This window comes from Ixodes scapularis, unplaced genomic scaffold, assembly GCF_016920785.2.
Source record: "Ixodes scapularis isolate PalLabHiFi unplaced genomic scaffold, ASM1692078v2 ptg000044l_1__unscaffolded, whole genome shotgun sequence".
Taxonomy (NCBI): Eukaryota; Metazoa; Arthropoda; class Arachnida; order Ixodida; family Ixodidae; genus Ixodes; species Ixodes scapularis.
Genome location: NW_024609897.1, coordinates 721,202 through 739,517, shown reverse-complemented (window position 1 = coordinate 739,517; position 18,316 = coordinate 721,202). Strand labels below are relative to the sequence as shown.

Here is an 18,316-nt window from a genome sequence, read left to right as displayed (position 1 = left end):
AAAATGTCCCGGCTGCGCTCTTAATTTTGCCGGCACAACAGTCATGGGAGGCCACAGCAAGCGAGTCGAAGAGAAATAATTGAGGCCTATCGGATGGCGACAAGCCCGCAAAACATAGGCACCCCTTCCATTTCGCTCTCAAGAAAGGAGATTATCGTTTTGAGGCCCACAATGGAAGTCGGGCGCTGACAGACTATACTTCGTTTCACCTTATGTCTGAGCGCGGACGAAGTAATGAGCCGAAGGGCCAATCAAGCAGCGTAAAGGGCGCAACGTCATGGCGTGCTCTCTGCAATTGATAGGACCACCCCTAGCGAAAAGTCGTTCAAAATCAGTATACTGAAAGTATACTAATAGTGAACTTAGGGTATATACTGAAATCGTACTAGTTTCACACTTTTATGAAACAAAATAGTATACCTTTAGTACACCCCAAGTACATAAGTAGTATACCATAAGTGCACCTCGAGTGTACTTTTAGCATACTGTAAGTGCACGTTTAGTACACTTCATGTATGCTTTTAGTGTACCAAATGTACACTGCCAGTACATACATGCGGAGTGTCCCAGATAACTTGCACCAAACTTTAAAAACAAAACAAAACGGAGCGTTCTGCGGGAGTGAAACCAGCTGTACACTGTTAGAAGGTCTCTTGCGAAAGTGCACAAAATTGTTTTAGTGCGCCTATTTATTTAATTAAGAGTAACAAGTTAACTTTTGAAATCTTCGTTTAAAAGCCGAGGTGTGAAATGGAAAGTTGTAGAGCGCATTAAGAAACACCCAATTAAAACATTTTCAACAAGGTGCACTTTGCATGCTCCTTTTCCCTCACCTTCAAAAAAACGCCCGCGAAATACAAAAAAAAATACCCCGTGACAACTCGCTTCCCCAATCACGGCGTGCGAGCGCGCCGCGAATATGCGTTCTTTGAAGGCCGGAAAAAAGCACGAAAACGTATTATGTTTCAAACACTTTAATTTGGGTGTTTCTCAATGCGCCCTGCAAACTTTACAATTGATATCTTGGCCCTTAAAGGAATATTTGAAAGGTTAGCTCATTAATCTTAGTTATTTACATAACCAGGCGCATTAAAAAAATCTGTGCACTTTCTCAAGACACTTGCTAACGACAGTTGATTTCACTCCTGCAGAGCCCTCCGGTGTTTTTTTAAGTATGGTGCAAGTTATCTGGGACGCCGTGTATGTCGGGTGTTCTGAATGGAAAGAACGGTCTCAAATTGACCAGATTGGCATTTAAAAAGCTGACTTTTCAAAGGTGTTTCTTTGAACGGCTGTCTTCCAACCTGTGAAATTTCATCTCATACAGCTCCATTCTCGTGAAATGTTAAGAAACGCAGTTGACAACTCAATTGATGATGATAATGCAAAGGCGCCACCATCGGGAGATGCACTCTTAGACATGAGTCAGGAAATTAACAAGGAAATCTTTGGCAGCTCTATTCCTCGTGAGAATGACGTACCGGCGTCTTCTGAAACTGTGTGAGAAAAGCCATAAAGAAGAGGTGCACTGTATTTTCCAACTGAAAGTATGTATGTGTAGCATACAAACATTATGATCAGTGTTCTTCGCGTAATTGATAAGACAGAAATTGAAATCCTACTTATCACTTTATTCAAGTTTCCGAGCCTGCCTCACTGTCCACTCTCGTTTGTGATGATGCTATGCCATTACATCCTGCGTAAAAAGAGAAGAGAAAATTACCCTATGCCACTCTATGATATAACATCACATAATTCGCTCAAAGGACCACTATGTGAGGAAGGCAAGATTGTAGCAACTTCATCCTGACAAAAGGGCGAGGAAAATCGGACAATATCGTTTCTGAAAACCTGATACCTGAAAGAAGCTCTAACACAGAGCAAACAAAATGATTGGCATTTTCTTAATGCCTCCTTTCCTTTTGCTGTGAACACACATACAAGTCATACGCTATTACAGATTCAGTGGTGCGGCTTAATTTATGATAAGTACTTTTTTATATAAGTTCGAGCTTTTAGAGAAAAGATTCAATATAATGGGTCGGACATAAATGGTTGCTATGAACTATCCTATATATTTACACATTATCTGATATCATCAAAGCACTAGAGCAGGGTAGGGCTGTACTGCATCAATCATAAATTTCTAACTAATTCAAAGTTGGCATTTATTTAATTTATTAGCATTGGCTATTATTCTTTGACAAAGAATAACTGGGCGAGTTGGTACGTTGGTAGTCTTTCAACGCCATCGAATATTCAGGTCCTTTTAACATTTTTTCATGCTCTTGCTTTTTCTAACTGCTCTGCCTTTTGTAGCGGCTTTCGCCGCCACTAAAGAACGTGACATCCAAACTCACTTATTTCACAACAAAATCGCAAACTTGGAAAGCGTGCCGCTTCGGCATACGCAAAGAGATCGTCCGTCTCTACGGTACAGGCATCAGCACGGGCAAGAAATCATGCTGCTCGCTCTTGTAACGTTTTTCACACTCCCGCTTTATGAACCAAATCGTTGACGAGAGACTGTTGGAACCACACGTCAGAACTAGCATGACCTCTGATTGCTTGAACTGCCGTCAGACTGTACTTGAACGCTCCGCAAAAGCGTCGTCGGGCGACCGTCGTAGGGACGGCGCCCAGGACAGGCCCTCGGCTGGCCCTCGGTTCCGCCGCACGCGAATCTTTCTCACTCTGCGGACAGAGCCATACATTTTGAAGATACACTCTTCTCAAATAACGAAATAAAACCGGGTAGAGCATAGTGAGAGTCAAGCATAGCTTAGCAAGCACACGGTACAAGACAAAGTTTGAAACAGCGGCGCACTTCGCAGAAACAAAAGAAACTTCCTCACCTTCGCTTGCACCAGTCGGCCATGACTGTCCGCCACTTGCGACGCTGTGTCTCACAGCTCTCAGTAATCGCTTGCTATTATTAAACACGGTATTCGTACGTAGGATATCTAAAATATCCGCAAAAACGGCTAAAACGTAAAAAGGAAGCGATGCTCGAACCCTCCGGAATTCCAACGGCGGCCGAATGGAAGCTGATTGCAATAGCGATGGTCTTGCGCAGTTTTCGAAAGTCTCTTCTTTTTGTTCCTTTTTTTTTCTTTTTTTGAAGACAAAACTAAGCAAATCAATGTATTAATAATAATAATGTCACTTTATTATATTCGTAAAAAATTAACAAAATGTTTAGTCTATCTTAGGTTTTATCTAAACTTTCGGTTTTCATTTTCAGTGTAAAACCGAAACTATCTCAAGCAATTTCTCCAATTTCTCCCATGCTTGCACCGCTGGTATTTCGGCTTTTCTAGAAGGATCGGCTCTCGCGGCACATAAATAATGAGGGCAACCTCGTGTTTTGAAACAATGAGCGTGCCCGTCTTTTTTGACGAGGGAAAGACACGTTAAATTTACGTCGATTTTTTACAGTGTGGAAATCTCGATCGACGGTGTTGTTCGTTGTTGCAATTGTGAATCAATTTTCACGTGAATTGAGATGTCTTAGAGTTTTGCAAGATACATTTACATCACGAAACACTTTCGGTAAAAGCCTTGAGGTTGTTACATAAAGGCGCCGATTTCTCCAGCCAATTTCAGAGCGAGCTTCCATTCATAACATCACTTCGCTTACGCGGTTCGGAGGTTGATTTGCGCTGCATGCGACCTTGCAAGGTGGAGCATCTTGTGTCCCCATTATTAGCCGTGGTTTCGCTTGCCTCCTGTCCTTTTGATTGCTGTCCTTTTGATTGCTGTGGATGCAGATATCTGAAACAGCGTATAGTACGCTGAGACCTGCAATACAAAAACACCGGATTATCCCGCAAACGCAATTTGTCTACTAGCCTATGAGGCAGCACGCAAGTAGCGGTGCACTTTGAAAACAAAGTCATGTGAATGCTTTTTCATCAGCAGCATTAAACACTTGGTGCGATTGCCCTCGATCGCCCAGCTTCCGAAGAGTGCTAACAGTTTTTTTACAGTAAACTTTTATTCTTCAATAAAGGTAACAAATACAGCTCAGGGAAAATAAAAGCTATCTTTACAATAAAAGTAGACTGTTCAATTGATAAATATAGTAGAAATGACTAGCTAAAATAATTATGGACAAGTTAGATAAGGCTACTTTCCGTGGCGTTCAATGTAGCTAATTTTTCTATTTGTGCTTTTTTTTAGGTGAAAGTCCATGTTGCATTTGCGATGTAAGTATGCTCTGACAGTGCCGGTCGTTTCCCCGGGGAACTTTTGGACCACGTGGTCTGCAGTGAAATGAGAAATGAAGCATCCCTTTGTCACATTATGTCAGCTATACCCGGTGATATTTTTTAATCAACTGGTTTCAGGAAAATTGGAGGCTCATGTCATGTTGATGCACTCTTCATGTGTGTCGTGCGACTCGGCGGACATTACATGGGTGAATAACCGTGGCAACATTTTTTTTAAGTAATTCAAATCCGTAAATTTACTTTTTTTATTATTGCAGATTTAGAGGCAGTCGTTATTGGAGCCTAACACAATCAAAACTATTCACGAAACAGCAAGGGGCTTTAAGATATTTATCAAATTTCGCACTTTTTCCCTCGATTCAAGAACTACGCGCGGCAGGGGCGGGCAAAGTGGAGAGTGAATAGTTATATATATATATATATATATATATATATATATATATATATATATATATATACCGGTTATTATAATTTGAGTACACCGACTTCAAGAACTGAAAGTAGACCTTTAGTATACTCAAGTGCACTTTCGGTATACTGATTTTGAACTACTTTTTACCGCGGGCACTACGATTCTACTACATGTACTAGTTTTGTACGGAGGAGTATACTTTCAGTCTACCGCCATTTTTACTGGAAGTATACTTTAAATACACTTAAAGTATACAATCAGTACAAAGACCGCACTGAAAGTATACTTTTAGTATACTTCAGTACATTTCGAGTGTACTGATTTTGAACGACTTTTCGCTAAGGGTAGCCGGCGGAGGAGCACGCACGCACAGAGAGACGGCGAATACCGGCTGGTCCTATCAACTGCAGAGATGGCGTTGTCCCTCTTTGGCTGTTTGATTGGCCCTTCGGCTCTTAATATCGGCCGCGCTCGGACCTAAGCTGAAACGAAGTACAGGCAAGGCGACAAGGTCACCGGCAGAAGTGGTCTTTCCTTCTATGCGTTGTTGATGCCCCTTCGACTTCGCGTTTTGCAAATCCTTCCCACGTGCTTTTGTGTCTTCCTGTGGCTGTCAGCGCGAGCGCGACAGCCGCTTTGAGCAAATCAAAAGGGTGGAGCAAAACGCGTGACCCGGCGTGACCTCTCTACGTAGGACGCGTAGGACAAAAAAGTTTGGACGAAAATTTGTCACGTGACTTTCTTTGTCACGCTGATAGAATCTCTGGGGCTGTTTTCGCCGTTTGCCCAGTTATAGAAATAGGCGGGCCACGTAGATCAGGATTTTGAACTGCGCTCTTCAGTTTTCTGGTACTTTCGTGCGTTGCAGACGCGGCCGTGCTTTTTCGTCGTAAACGGTCCGAATACGTCCATGCCAATTTTTCGGTAACAGACATTTTTTTCACCGGAGTTCGTGAAATTCTTGTGATGTGTTTGTTGGACACGCTTCGACAAAAACTGCTCTTCGCCGACGACGAGACGTCCGTTGAATGTGCGCAACCTTCTTTCGCGAGTGTGTTTGTGGAGTGCCTGAGTTGGATTATGGAGCTATAAAGGATTACATGACATCGCTATTTTATTAGTAAGTACACTGCAAGCATGCTTCTGATAGTAGTCCTGCTTTCCTCTCTCGATCTCCGCGGTTTTTCGTGTGATGAGGTTTGCTTGGCATGAGGACAGTGTCAATTCTATTTTATAATTTGCTTGTTGTTTTACAGAGCAGTGTGACCTTTGTAAATATGTCGCGAATACACTGTCTGTAATAATAGTGGTCTAATCAACTTCTGGGACCGATCAAAAAAGTTTGTTTGTCCGTATATGAGATTGGATATGCAACAAATGATATGCAACGTACACATCCCTATTGAAAATTCCATCAAGGTACGTAATTTGGGACACTGACTGCCAGTCAGCAGCCTTGGTGGAACGTGATGGACCATCAGACGTCATCTGATGGTCCATCAGATGACGTCTGACTGCCACTGCCAAGGGATTTTCATCAACAAGGGCAGCATTTATATAAGAGTAAAGCTATACGCACTCATAAATATCGCCAATTGCTTCGATAAAACAAAACGTTCGAGAAAAAAAAAAGGAAAAAAAAATCACGACCACCGCTGATCGAACCCACGACCACTTGCGCACAAATCTGACACCTCAACCCGCATGCTAAGCCATTGCTTAGAAAACTCGATTTCACCATTCTTTTTATACGAGATGCTTCGGTTGCAAATGCAGTTAAGACTTCAGCATGTTATGCAAAGCACTCGTACATCACTCGCCGTACTTCAGTTCAACTCACCTGCCATGTAGAGTACTTTCGCGACCTAGAACGATCCTTTTGTTCGCGCGTCTCCGGCCCAGTAGACCTGGTACGCCTTATCGTCTTCAACTACACCGCTAAAGTCCCTTACATCGTCGGAACTCACAACAGGCTGGGTCTTATCGAGTAGAAATTCTACTAAAACATAAGACATTGTAGAGCCCGGGCAGGATCGACAGGTTGGAGCAAGCGGGCAAACAAAACGAGTCGAGAGCGATCGTTCATGAAAGCTTGGCGAAGCCTCTATGGGCGAAGCGAAGTGGCGTTTTCGGCGTTTCGGCGGGCTTCTGATCAAGGTTGTCGGTCGGCTGCGTGTCATATCTCTAACATCAGCGGTTTTATGGGCTCACGTCCCGAAATCGTTTTCTTGTGCATAGATTATTTTTCGTATTCATAGAGTTGACGAAATAGTGGTATCCGAACGAACCTTACGTCCTTTGACCGTACGTCTGTCTGCACGTCAAAGCTTTTTGACGTACAGGCAGAGCCAATCGATGTACAATCAGAATCGCCACCAAGACATCATGATGGCATTTCGCGGCGGCCGATTGCCACCAGGAAACTATCAGAAAGCCGACAAGTGGAGTCTGACTGGAGTTTGACTGTCAGTCAGAGTAACTTGTTGGCCAATCAGACATGTTTGACGTACAGTCAGGCACAGTCAGCGGTCCACTAGAAAACCTTGACTGCCAAACAGGGTTACACTGATAGATTTTTCCTTCGGGATACTTGCACGACGTTCGGCCAATACGGAGCAGACGCATCGTAGAGTATTCGCACAATATTGCGCGAACGCTAGGCCGGGGCAAAACAGCTGTACGGCAATACCTGCCGGATATCAAACGGTGGTGCAAAACTGTACATCTGAGCGATATTCGAACCGACTTTCGACCGGCACTGGCACGACACTGCAAAGTATTGCCGTGCTGCTTGGGAACGGAGGTGATGACACCTTACCATCGTGTTGCCAACGCTTATTTAATTTAATTATCTTCTGTGACGCGTGAAAAAGCACTTCTGTGACACACCAGAAACATTCAACACTTGGGCAGGCCTCTCAGCTTTCCTTGCCACTTTTGGCACTTCTTTGGCACTTCAGTGGGTAGCCAGAGAAGAGCCAAACTTTGGCATGCCCCGAATCACCGAATTAAAATTTACTGCGGCAGTTATGGCTCAAGTCTGGCACGTACTTTGGCAGAACTGTGGCGCACCGAAGAAAAACCAAACTTGGCATGTCCGAAATGCCCAAATTAGGCGTTGCATTGGCAGTTATGGCTTAAGTCTGGCACTTACTTTGGCACAACTGTGGCGGACCAGAGAAAAGCTAAACTCGGCGTGGCCGAAATACCGAAATTATGCGTTGCTTTGGTAGCTATGGCTCAATTCTGGCACTACTTCGGCACTCCTGTGGCGTACCTGAGAAACGCCAAACTTTGGCGTGTCCGAAATACCCAAATTAGGCGTTGCTCTGGCAGTTGTGGCTGAATTATGAAACCAACTTTGGCGCTCCTCTGGCGTACCAGAAAAACGCCAAACCTTGGCATGCCCTGAATCCCCAGATTAGGATTTACTATGCAGTTATGGCTCAAGTATGGCACCAACTTTGGCGCTCCTCTGGTGGACCAGAGAAAAGCCAAACTTTGGCACGTCCCAAACAGCGAAATTAGGCGTTGCTTTGCAGTTATGGCTGAAATATGGCACCAACTTTGGCGCTACTCTGGCGGACCAGAGAAACGCCAAACCTTGGCATGGCCCGAATTCCCAGATTAGGATCTACTATGGCAGTTATGGCTCAAGTATGACACCAACTTTCGCGCTCCTCTTGCGGACCAGAGCAACGCCAAACTTTGGCAAGTCCGAAATACACAAATTGGGCATTGCTTTGGCAGTTATGGCTCAGGTATGGCACTAATTTGGCATTCCTGTGGCGGACCAGAGAAAAGCCACACTTTGGCACGTCCCAAATACCGATTTTAGGCGTTGCTTTGGCAGTTATGGCTGAAGTATGGCACCAACTTTGGTGCTACTCTGGCGGACCAGAGAAACACCAAACCTTGGCATGCCCCGAATCCCCAGATTCGGATTTACTATGGCAGTTATGGCTCAAGTATGGCACCAACTTTGGCGCTCCTCTGGCGGACCAGAGCAACGCCAAACTTTGGCAAGTCCGAAATACACAAATTGGGCTTTGCTCTGGCAGTTATGGCTCAGGTATGGCACTACTTTGGCAGTCCTGTGGCGGTCCAGAGAAAAGAAAAGCTTTGGCACGTCCGAAATACCGAAATTATACGTTGCTTTGGCAGTTATGGCTGAAGTATGGCACCAACTTTGGCGCTACTCTGGTGGACCAGAGAAACGCCAGACCTTGGCATGGCCCGAATTCCCAGATTAGGATTTACTATGGCAGTTATGGCTCAAGTATGGCACCAACTTTGGCGCTCCTCTGGCGGACCAGAGAAACGCCAAACCTTGGAATGCCCCGAATCCCCAGATTAGGATTTACTATGGCAGTTATGGCTCAAGTATGGCACCAACTTTGGCACTCCTCTGGCGTACCAGAAAAGAGCCAAACTTTGGCATGCACTAGCATCGCCCAACTGAGGCTATAGTTAGGCACCGTACTTTGTCACTGATTAGTGCCATGGTGCAAAAACCTAACTGCGCCAAAGTTAGGCCCTTACGTTTGCCAGACCTTTGCCCCAGTTGGGTATTCCTCTGGTGTGCTACCTGGGAGTATACTACTCTAAATCTGGGAAATTCTTTGGAGAAATTCGCCAAATATTGAACTCACCGAAAAAAAAAACTAAGATTCATACTATACACGGTTTTTGTTGACCATTTGTTCAACATTAAGATATTGTGCTTTCTTCTGAATATCTCGCATCGAACTGCCGGACTTACGTTCTGCAAATTTTAATTATCTCAGCGCTCAGAAAAAAAGGATTGTATCTGCTCCCAACGACTTGAGTATTGGCAGTACCTATGGTTTGATTGAACGAAAAATGCTACACAATTACTGCAAAAGTTTCGTCATTTAGAAAAGATAATTTCAAGAATAAGTGAAGACAGGCATTAAAAATAATAAAGTCGAGAATATTTCATGGCTCCAAATGATGGGCAACAATTTTCTGAGCCCTTTCTTAATTTTGAAATTTGGAGCATTAATGCGCTACCTTCGGCTGAAAGTGTCCAAGCTCTACATTACGACGTTTGTACCGGAAACGTTTAAATCAGAGTTCCAGAAGAAATGGCAGATTTTTACCTCAAGCAACTTTACAATTCACCACACCATAAGGTCCCCGGACGTAACAGATTACAATAAACCTTAAACTGAAGCTCCTACACACTTGGCGAAACGGAGGAGGAGAGGAATTCGTTAAAAGACAATTCGAGAACAGGAGCTCGTAGCAGGGATATCGGCCACATGGGGGAATTCGTCATAGCACACTTTGTCACTGAGTTAACTGGTGAAACTCCGAGAAAAGGGTGTGAGTGTGTAAAACTAAAGTTTCAAAAATCACTTTATGTTCCAGCACACTTTGTGGTTTTGGAGATCTCAGTCACTTTTCTGTGCTGGGTTCCGCGTTAAACTCTGTTTCAAAATATATTTGATCGGTTTAAAAAAAAAAAAAAAGAGGACCCGATGGACATTTTGACCCTATTGGACATTTCGTCTCGATGGAGATTTTGTCTCCACGGACATTTTGTCTTGATGAACATTACGACCCGATTAGGCATTTCATCTAGATGAACATTTCGACATGCGTCTCACATGACCCGTTCGGCATTTAGACCCGATGGGCCCTTCATTTCGATGGACATTTCATCTGGGTGGACATTTTCGCCAAAAGCCGTCCCTTCGGTTATGCGGCCAAAGTTTCCGCCATCTGTGATGTTCCTGACCTTGTGAGCAACGAGAGTCAGATCGTGCCACCGCACGTTTTTAAACAAGGATTGAGGTTGAACTCAAAGGCCTACATCGAGGCACTGGACACTGTGGTAAAACACTGGATAGAAGATATGACCGAGGAGAGGCCATACATTTTTGAAGTGACTCTGCTTGACGCCACAGGCCCACGCGACCAAACATTAACTGGCTGACAACCTCCATGACCACGCCCGTATGGCCTCCTAACTCGCCAGATATAAAATCTCTGGACTACAATGTCTTGGGAGTCGTCGAGAGAGAGACCATCAAGCAACCCTATAACACAAGAGTAATCAAGACTGTCATCGTAGACGCCATGGCCATCAACGAAAACCGCTTGATCAGGGCAAGCAGCAATTATCGAAGCAGCATCGAGTCGGTCATTGCCACTAAAGATGGTTTTATTGAATGAACTTTGAGAACACGAATAAAAAATAGTAATTGTACCGAACTCCGTGCAATGCATCTTAATGATATTTCAAAATATCTCGCCCACCCTGTATATTATATACTTGGCGTAAAGAAGTCTTGTTTAAAATTAAAAAAAAATAAAGATGGTTTTATTGAATGAACTATGAGAACACAAATAAAAAATAATATTTGTACCAAACTCCGTGCAATGTATCTTAATGATGTTTCAAATAATTCGTTCGACATGATCGAGCACTAACTTATTTTATGCTATCGCGTAATGGTATATAGAGATTATAGTCTGTTCCATACATAGCGCACAACGCTCTCAGAGCTGCTGGCGGGAGCATGGGCAATCATCTTCCCGGATATCTGCACGCGTTTTCGCGAAAACGGAAACCAAAGATGAAGGCACGCGTTGACGCCAGTGTATATCTCGTACCCCGCTGTATTCTAAGTTTGAAACGAACTATAATTACCTAGATGTTCTTGAAATACAGTGATATTACTTGTAAATGTCGCCCTGCTTAAAATATAACTCTGGGAAGCCATGGGGGAAGCCATATTTTTAAGTATTATGTCTTGAAATCAAACACATTGCGCCCATAGGCAGCGAAGTGTTGTTCAGTCCTTAGAGTCAGGGGGGCCTCGGGGGAACTAAGCCCCCCCCCCCCATCCACCCGGAATGGGACGAGGGATCTGAGACCCCTTTGGAGAGTGGATCCAATCGTCGCGCTCCTAGCGGTAAAGTTGAGAACCAAACCCATGGGTACTACATGAATTATTTGGGTGCGTTCCTGACGCAGCGTTTGGCTTACGTGTTACGATTAGCTCCCAAATGCTGACACGCTGTGTAAGCGTTTAAAGACATTTGCACGTTATTACTTTAAAAAACCCCACCAACACCCCCCCCCCCCTTCCACCCCGGCCCGGGATTACCACTACCGATATCCCCTGCCACCGGTGGGAGGCTTTGAGCACTCTTGCTAAGCACGGCACATCTAAAGCTCTAAGCAGGTCAAAAGAAACTGGGTGCCGTTTTTCTCTACATTGTTTGCTCGTATGTTTTTTTTTTATCTTATTTATGCGCGTTTTATGATAATATTTATTCTAAAAGAAGCTTTATATTAAAAGGCGAATACCACCACGGGGTATTGGTGCGCACAACTATTTCGAGCAAGGTGTTACGTACTGGCCTGGCCTCCATAATTTTTCTCCTCCGTGCTCTATCCCCTTTTTCTGTATTGTTCTGTCTTGTGCCCTCTGCTGCCGACCGGATAACCCTAACGATATAAAATATTTTGCATTATGAGCATAAAAGTGAAATTCGGGTTGGCAGAGTCAAAGTTTCTGGATTTTTAATCAGCTGCTTTCGAGGATTCTTGAACTTACATTTACCTGTTGTTGCTTTTAATTTCAGCTCTGTTAGATCTTTCACTGAAGAGGATGTTTTCATTTGCTGGACTCCATTCGCTCACGCGTCGGGTTTTGTACTGGCCATGTTTTGTATGCTTTTCGGAACAAAAACAGTCATAACTGATCCTTCGATTTCGTACAAAGCTTTCCTGGAGACTCTCAAGACTCACGAGGTAAGAAATGTCAGGTGAAATTAATAATAACGATCGTCTTTTAGAAAAGTTATGCGTGCCATTCCGCATAAATTTACGATTGAGAGGCAGACAGGGACTCATTTCCATATAAATTTCAACGCAAAACCACTTTTGCCACAAAATGAGCGCGGGGTTTAGATTCTTGGATCAATTCATATGTCTGCTTATTTTTACACTAGTAAATTTCGAAAGCCTGGCCGTGAGGGCAGAATCATCTTTGTTTTTTTGCGTATTCTTTAAAAACTTCTCTAGGGACGGGCTGTCTTGCCATTGGCATTGAGTGGGTGTTGGAATAAGCGAGCGCATTTGTAAGAACGTATTCATAGTGCAACCAAACTCCCGGTTTATGTGAGTTTTTTTTATACATTGTTTATGTAGTCTTTACCTTCAGGCAGCATTTCCCAGATGCATTTTGTTATTATAGACCTACCTAAACGGTCTTTGACAAAACAAGCGCAATCTACTGTCACATCCACCTAGGAAAAAAAAACACAAACAAATAACACTTTACCATTTTTTGCGTAGCCTGTACAACTAGTTTGCTTTTATGTGTTCAATATGTTCCTACTTTGTTTAACGACCACCAACTGGTCATAATCAAAGGAGCGTTATTTTATCTCGTGTTGAAATCGTAAACGTTTTTTTTTCAGCGATATTTTGTTGTAGGACACCCTTTTGTCAGTAGCTGAGCTTAACAAACAAACCAAACAGCTTGACTTATGGAACTAGAACTAATTCTTCTAACAAAGTATTTAATTTGCACAGTAAGTCAAGCTAGGTTGTTATTTTCTCACAAAGTCCAAAGAGAACTTGATGTCAGGCACCTTTTTTATATAGTGCACCGTGGTATTTTTTAGAAATACCTGTAGCTTTACCACTAAGGCTAGCTATTAATCGCTTATATAGCGCTGATAACAACGACCCAAATTTAATAACTGACACGCTGAAGATTTCAGATCCTGGGCATTGTTAAAATAACCGAGGTGAAGCTGGCCGCTTCTTTTCAAGAATGACGGAACTCACGCTCAGATTTTAAAACGTCAGCTCGTCAAACTCAAGGAATAACAGATTCGATGCAAATACAATTCTTGTTCATCACAGTTTCGTATAATAAACAAAACTAACACGTGCTACGCAATGAACTTCCCAGGCCTAGCTTACTAGAAAGACATCTCAGCGCACACAGGGTGAAAGAAAGCACTGTAAAGGCTAAAGCGCGCGATCGTCTTGAGAAGCGGTGTGAGTCCCGCTCATCTCGATCGCTGGCTTTAAGAATGATTTCTTCTCCCCAGTCTCAGCTGAAACACTGTTTCTAGAAAGCCGGGCCAGATCTGTTCCCCGAAAAATATCTGAGTACCAGATAGCAATATACAACTTCACTTATATCTCAAAGCCAAAGTTTTCTTACTAAAGTGTGAATGGTCGGGCGCGAAAATCAACGCTGTCGTTCTCTTTTTTACTTTGATTCTTTCTTTTTTTGCGGTTACTTTGTATATAGTTTTTTCTTAAGATTAACAATGTTCATAATAATATTTATTTTTTATCTAGGACAAAGGTGTTACTTGAAGTAAAATAGTCCTAAAAGCCATTTTCCAAATAATACTCGTGATTGTGACCATGATGATAAAGACGTTTTCTCAACACAACTTAACAATAAAAATCAAAGTGATTCAAATCGTGATTTAAAATATTATTTAAGGTCGGTGCCTTAAATCTGACTGATTTGACTGGGGTGAGTCCTAATAAAAATGTTCCCCCAAATAAATCCTCAAAATATATTTTTCTATTTAGCACCTCTTTATCGTTTCCTACTTTCCAAGGACACTTATTTCGTGTGTAAAGGGAATGTTCAAGCAAGAAATTTTTATACAAAACACCGATTTTAGGAGCGCATCTGTGGAGAAAAATATTTTAGCTGATGCAAATTTAAACATAAAAAACCACCTTAAATCAACCAAGTCTGATTTAAATAAAACAAACCTGATTTGCCTGTAATTTAAAAAAAAATATGAATTTTTACATTGCTCGTCAATTCGTATTACTACAACACAAAGAGAAATAACACTTCAATAGATTTTTACAGCGCGTTCGCACACGTTGTCGTTACATTGACCAGAGAAGGTGATGAAACAATCCGAATTCTGCATTCGTTACTAAGATTCGTTTATCCGTGTTTACATCTGAAACTGTAAGCCTTCCCTAACCTTAGCAGATAAAAAGCAAGCAGCTGCCACGTTGTCGGTAATGTTTTTTCAAGCATCAATTGGTGACACCGTTTCCACAGATGTGATCGTCGCACCTTGGTAGGATCACATCTGTTGAAGCCAACGACATTGGTGCCTAAAGGCATAAAGGCGCCCTGGGTAACAATCTAATCGTGACGTAATATTGTTTTACGTTCCGGAATTCGACATATAAGTAATATTCGTAAATTGATAGATGATGTCTGTATTTTTGGCGCCAGGCCTGCGACGGCCAAAAAGCGCCAGTTCAAGGCTATTGAATCTGTATGTATGATGAAATCCTGGAGAGGGCAGTTTAGAAATCTAGGCTAAGAAGTACGAGTTTCTAAAAAAGTGTCGAGCAGATGTAGCACACTTGATTGGTTTTAGGTAAGTGATAACAGGCCTTTTCTTTCCATGGATGTAAAGAGTTCCTTCTGAGAAAAAAGTGAGTTGCCTGCGAAAACTAGACAGGATGAAACGAAATTTGTTGCAGGTGTAGAGTTCTTAAAGACTGGGCACTGCTCGAATACTTCTTGCAGAGGTTCAGACGGGTCATCGTAAGAGGCCGTTGGCATGTAGCACGTCGTGGTAGATTTTCTCCCTCCACCAAGTACCCATGTGTAAGCCGAGTTTGGCCGATCATCAGGCGCCTCAGGACAACATTTTGTCGTCGTGTCAGATGTTGTGTCATAGGCCAAAGGAATATTTGGGGCTTAAGAGCATAGAGCTCACCGTTAGCCTGTTGGCTCTAACGCCTGGTTCTCTTCCCTTGTAAATGCTTATTGAATAGGTATTTGACGTCTGTAAGCGGAACTGACAATGTTTTAAGGAAAAGCTCATGAACATTTCGAGCAGCTTCCTCAGCTTTCTCATTTTCAGGTATCTGGACGCGGCGTGGAACCCACCAAAACTTGACGTGTCTTTTACGTGTTTGTAATGCATAAGATGCATTTTGATCTTCCCAACCAGAGGTTGGACGGACCTGCTTTTGTTTGTTAATGCTTGCAGAACGTTGTTTGAAGCACATAAAATGACTAAGTACCGCCATCAGCAATACTTTATATATTTGGCTGCTTTGTATATTGCCAGAGCTTCTGCAGTAACGACTAGAACAAAAATGGATAGTTTAAAATTCTTGGTCACGGTTTCAGTAGCAAGCGCGCAACCTCTCTCATGCTAGGATTTCACTGGGAGCCGGAACGTCATTATTTTGTCGTGTGTCACGGTATTTTAGCAGATGGCGCGCCCTAATGATTGATGGAGGCACGAGTGAAGGTTTTTTGCCGAATGATTGTACTGACCTGGAATCAAATGCATCGTTGTGACCATTGTTCTCTGTAAAAGAATGGCCATTCTGATCACGTACAAAAGTAACAGCCTTTTTCGACATTTAAGAAAAAAAAGTTCATTAGCTATGTCGTATATGCTTTTAAAAGAGGTTCTTCGAAAGGCACCTGTGCAAATGAGAAGGCGTTCGTGGACCACTGGATCAAGTTTATTAGTCACCGATATTCGCACAGAATTCTACACAATGCTTCCGTAATCGAGCTTGGAGCGGATGAATAACCAGCAGATTCGACGAAGTGTACTAGTCGTAGGGCCCCACGAGGACTCACCCAAGCGTTTTAGGATATTCGTTAGTTTTGGCACCTGTTGCGAAGATCTGATATACGAGGTTCGAAGGTCAGCTTTTTTATCAAATATTCTTAGAAATGTATGACTACTGCGGACGGGCAATTTTTACCGTAAATTCGAAGTTCAGGAGTTAGGTGCACTTCTCGTGGACGAGTGAAGTGCTCAGCTGCCGTTTTTTCGGTGGAAAACATGAAGCCGTTCTTGTTGCACCAGTTCTCTAGCTTAGAATTTCTATTTGTAGCTGTCACCCAACAAGAGTTAGGTTGCTTCTTTGGTATGATATTTGGAGATCGTCAACATATACACAATGCAAAAGAGCCTTCGGAAGTTGCTGAGAAACTGAGTTCTCCCTAAGAAATATGTTTCACTCAAGACTCATGACCCATCACAGACTCTTGACCAAGGGGCTATGAAATGATTCCGCCCGTTCAAACTTGAAAAGTACTCCCCTCTAAACAAATTCTTTGATAACACGGGCATGTTTCGCCAAACTTCACATCTTATTAAGTCGTCAGGATATCATGACGCCATGTAATGTCGTATGCTTTTTCGAGGTCAAGAAATACGGTAGCCAATTACTGTTCATGTGCAAAGGCATTCTGTATCCAGATTTCAAGGCGCATGAGGCGGTCTCTGGTGCAATGAATCTTGCGAAAACCGCACTTTGCCGGTAACAATATGCTGTTACTCTCTAGAAACCACATAATCCTGTTGCTAATCATCCTCTCAAGAACCCTACTCAAACGTTAAGGCGATGGGACGATTATTCTTCAGATTTGTGGGGTCCTCGCCCGTATTAGATATAGCTACAGCGAAACTTGTAAGTAACTTAAATACTCTACTCAAGTTGCTGTATCTTAAGTACTTTTGTGAGTAACTTGGTATCTTGCAAACACTTTCGAACGTTAGTATTTTGCACTCTAACTTAAATACTTCTTTTAAGTAACTGGTACTCATTTTAAAGTTACTTTAAGTTGCTTTCTATTTTGTATTCTTTTAGAGGCGGGAAGCTTGGGAAATATTGAACTCCAGCTAAATTGGCTAGGCGCAATGCCATTGCAGATATATTTCGTGCCAGGTAATACAGTGCACTTCCATGCTTCTGCTGAAAGAGGTGACACGGAGAAGCAGGTGTCGCAGCCTCAAGCCGAGCGGACGCGTGTCGTGTCTTCTAACTGGGCAAAACGTCATAGCAGATTTTTTTTACAATTTGTTTGTGGCCTAGTCCAAGAACAACAGAGATTCCAAAGCAGACGGGCATTCGGGTGAAAGCGTAAGATGTGTACAAGGCTACAAGCGAAAGGGACGGCGCTTGTGTCGGAGAGAGGATGGATTCGACAAGTGTCTGGTAAGGGTCGACAGTAAACCTGAGTTTATCTTTTTATGTTATGGAGTGAAAGCATATAAAAGAAAGCCTTCCAGCTTCAGAAATGCCTTTGCATCCGCACGCAGTCGCACACACTGCTCGTTCGTTTTACTAGGCTCTTTTCGCACACATCACTCGTAAGACGGGACTACTCGGCTGCAATCCAGCGGCCCATCGCTCGCAGCGTGCGCAGCATTGTCTTCGGTAGCACGAATGACCGCCGAACGGCTATTCAGCATCGGCAGACATGTATTTAAAAAAAACAGGGGCAGACCATCGGACACAAATTTTGAAACGCAGCTGTTCCTCCAAGGGAACGAAGCTTTTTGGTAATGTCGATTTGATTATCATTTTCGCAAGTGAATAAAGGTTGATTGAATGACGTTTTGATTTTTGTTTCATTCGTAGTTACTTGGGACCTCATAGAAGCCTGAGTGGCAGCCAAAGTCTAGCTAAGGCCCGCTTCAGACGGGGCAACTTTTCCAGCAATTTTGAGGTTGCTGGCGGGTTGTTCCCTAGCTTTCCCTAGATCGACGCGAATTGCTGAGATCGGGTCCGGCTCCAACAAGCGAGCAACTCGGAGCAATTCGAAGACGGTTGAAGCGGCTGCAGCCAGTCAGAGACGCGATAATTTCA

General features: G+C 43.1%; 1 protein-coding gene across 1 annotated transcript in view; it reads left to right on the top strand.

The window, feature by feature from the left end:
- Window positions 1-18,316, top strand: part of LOC120846705 (4-coumarate--CoA ligase 1-like) — an 89,419-nt gene that overhangs the window by 37,318 nt on the left and 33,785 nt on the right. The window contains exon 5 of the mRNA XM_040218558.3: window positions 12,265-12,433. Within this exon, the coding sequence (XP_040074492.1) occupies window positions 12,265-12,433 (169 nt within the window). The remainder of the gene's footprint in view (window positions 1-12,264; window positions 12,434-18,316) is intronic.